At 53.8% G+C, this 1,990-nt stretch overlaps 1 protein-coding gene across 1 annotated transcript; it reads left to right on the top strand.

Annotated features, from left to right (window-relative positions):
• Positions 1-40: 40 nt before the first annotated feature.
• On the top strand, positions 41-866 carry Rap2b (RAP2B, member of RAS oncogene family). Its single transcript, XM_008844625.3, has one exon. The coding sequence runs from the start codon at positions 174-176 to the stop codon at positions 723-725; it is 552 nt and encodes a 183-aa protein (XP_008842847.1). The 5' UTR covers positions 41-173; the 3' UTR covers positions 726-866.
• The last annotated feature ends 1,124 nt before the right edge of the window (positions 867-1,990 follow it).

Genomic DNA, 1,990 nt, shown 5'->3' with positions numbered 1-1,990 from the left:
GGTCTGCCCGGCGCGGGGCCCCGCCGGTCGGTCGCTGCGCCCGCGCTCCGGGGCCGCTCCCGCCGGGGCTTTGCCTGCGGAGTTGAGGAAGGGGAGACGTCCGCCCGCCTAGCCCAGCCTTCCCCGGCGCGCAGCCCCGACGGGGCCGCGGCAGCCAGGGCGCCGACGGAGCCATGAGAGAGTACAAAGTGGTAGTGCTGGGCTCGGGCGGCGTGGGCAAGTCCGCGCTCACCGTGCAGTTCGTGACCGGCTCCTTCATCGAGAAGTACGACCCGACCATCGAGGACTTCTACCGCAAGGAGATCGAGGTGGACTCGTCGCCGTCGGTGCTGGAGATCCTGGACACGGCGGGCACCGAGCAGTTCGCGTCCATGCGGGACCTGTACATCAAGAACGGCCAGGGCTTCATCCTGGTCTACAGCCTGGTCAACCAGCAGAGCTTCCAGGACATCAAGCCCATGCGGGACCAGATCATCCGCGTGAAGCGGTACGAGCGCGTGCCCATGATCCTGGTGGGCAACAAGGTGGACCTGGAGGGCGAGCGCGAGGTCTCGTACGGCGAGGGCAAGGCCCTGGCGGAGGAGTGGAGCTGCCCGTTCATGGAGACCTCGGCCAAAAACAAAGCCTCGGTGGATGAGCTGTTCGCGGAGATCGTGCGGCAGATGAACTACGCGGCGCAGCCCAACGGCGACGAGGGCTGCTGCTCGGCCTGCGTGATCCTCTGAGGCGCCGCCGGGCGCTGGCCACACTCTGTGCACAAAAGCCAAACGCATCCGACTCTCTAAATGTGATTCCTCTTCTTGCTTTGAGATTGGAGACGACTTTGCATTGACCCGGGTTGTCCCGGGAACCCGGCTGCCTTCCGTGGCCAGCATCCCCTGCCTTCATCATTCCGCGTCCGAGGGGGTGTCCCGACCTGACCATCCGAGACCTTGGTGGAAGTGTGGCTCTTTGCAGCATGTACGTTCCTCATTGATTTTGGTTGATGAATATTTCCCCGTTGGAATAGCCATTACGGCGCTGTATTGACAGCTTGACACCTAGCAAGCAGAAGTTTCAAGCCTGGAAAAAATGGGGGTGAGGAGGTGGAGGAAGTGGAGAGGAAGAAGGTGGAAGGGGGGAGGGATCCCTCCAAACAACTGTTTAATAGATCCAAGTTTTAAACACATGGATAGAGGTCCGAGAAAACCATATGAAGGAGCCAGAGAGGAAGAAACTTGTTTTTTTCTTGTTTTCCAGGAGTATCTAGAAATTAAGACCCTGTTCCTTTTCTGACAGCTTGGAAGGGCAACCCAAGGACTGATTGCGATGCTGCGGATGTCTATGCAAAGTTGGGTTCTTGTTACAGTGTATCCAATCTGAAGTATTGCACATCTGAACTGGGACTGTTAACACTGATGCCAATACAGTGTGGGGTGCCAGAAAGTGTCTGCTGATATTTGTGGGGGAAAAAATCTATTTTGTTTACCTACTGTATCAAAGGGGAGTCTGGGGAAGAGTGGTAGTATTTTTTTTTATCAGCTGTGAAAAAAATGTTACAGATCTGCACATGTTTGTGTTTACTATTTGTGTGTGTGTGTGTGTGTGTGTGTGTGTGTGTGTGTGTAGCTTTTTCTTTTCTGGTTGGCAGTAACAGATTTTACTGACTAGCTATTAAAAATACAATACAAAGACTTTGTAAATGTGATTCAGGGCCCCCAGCACCCCCGTGTCTGCAGAGTGCCTTTTAACTCAGCTGTTCCAGCCGGTGCCAACCTGTGAATTCCCACCCTATCCCAGAATTCTGTTCTGCTGTTCCCCAGACCACTTCCCAGTTTCCTTTCAGAGATCTTCCTGAGGGAGCCAGGACAATAGGGCCTGTTATTCAGTGAATTTCTTCATTAATTTCGGCCTTTACAATGTTAAGTCCATGTCTTGCATTTTATTTTCCTTTCTTGCTTCGTTTTGTTCAAATTTCAGGTATTTAGCTCCCCTGTTATATTATTTTCGA

This window comes from Nannospalax galili, unplaced genomic scaffold (genome assembly GCF_000622305.1).
Source record: "Nannospalax galili isolate Female #2095 unplaced genomic scaffold, S.galili_v1.0 scaffold351, whole genome shotgun sequence".
NCBI lineage: Eukaryota > Metazoa > Chordata > Mammalia > Rodentia > Spalacidae > Nannospalax > Nannospalax galili.
The sequence above is the reverse complement of the archived record's forward strand: the minus strand, read 5'-3'. Positions and strand labels throughout refer to the sequence as shown.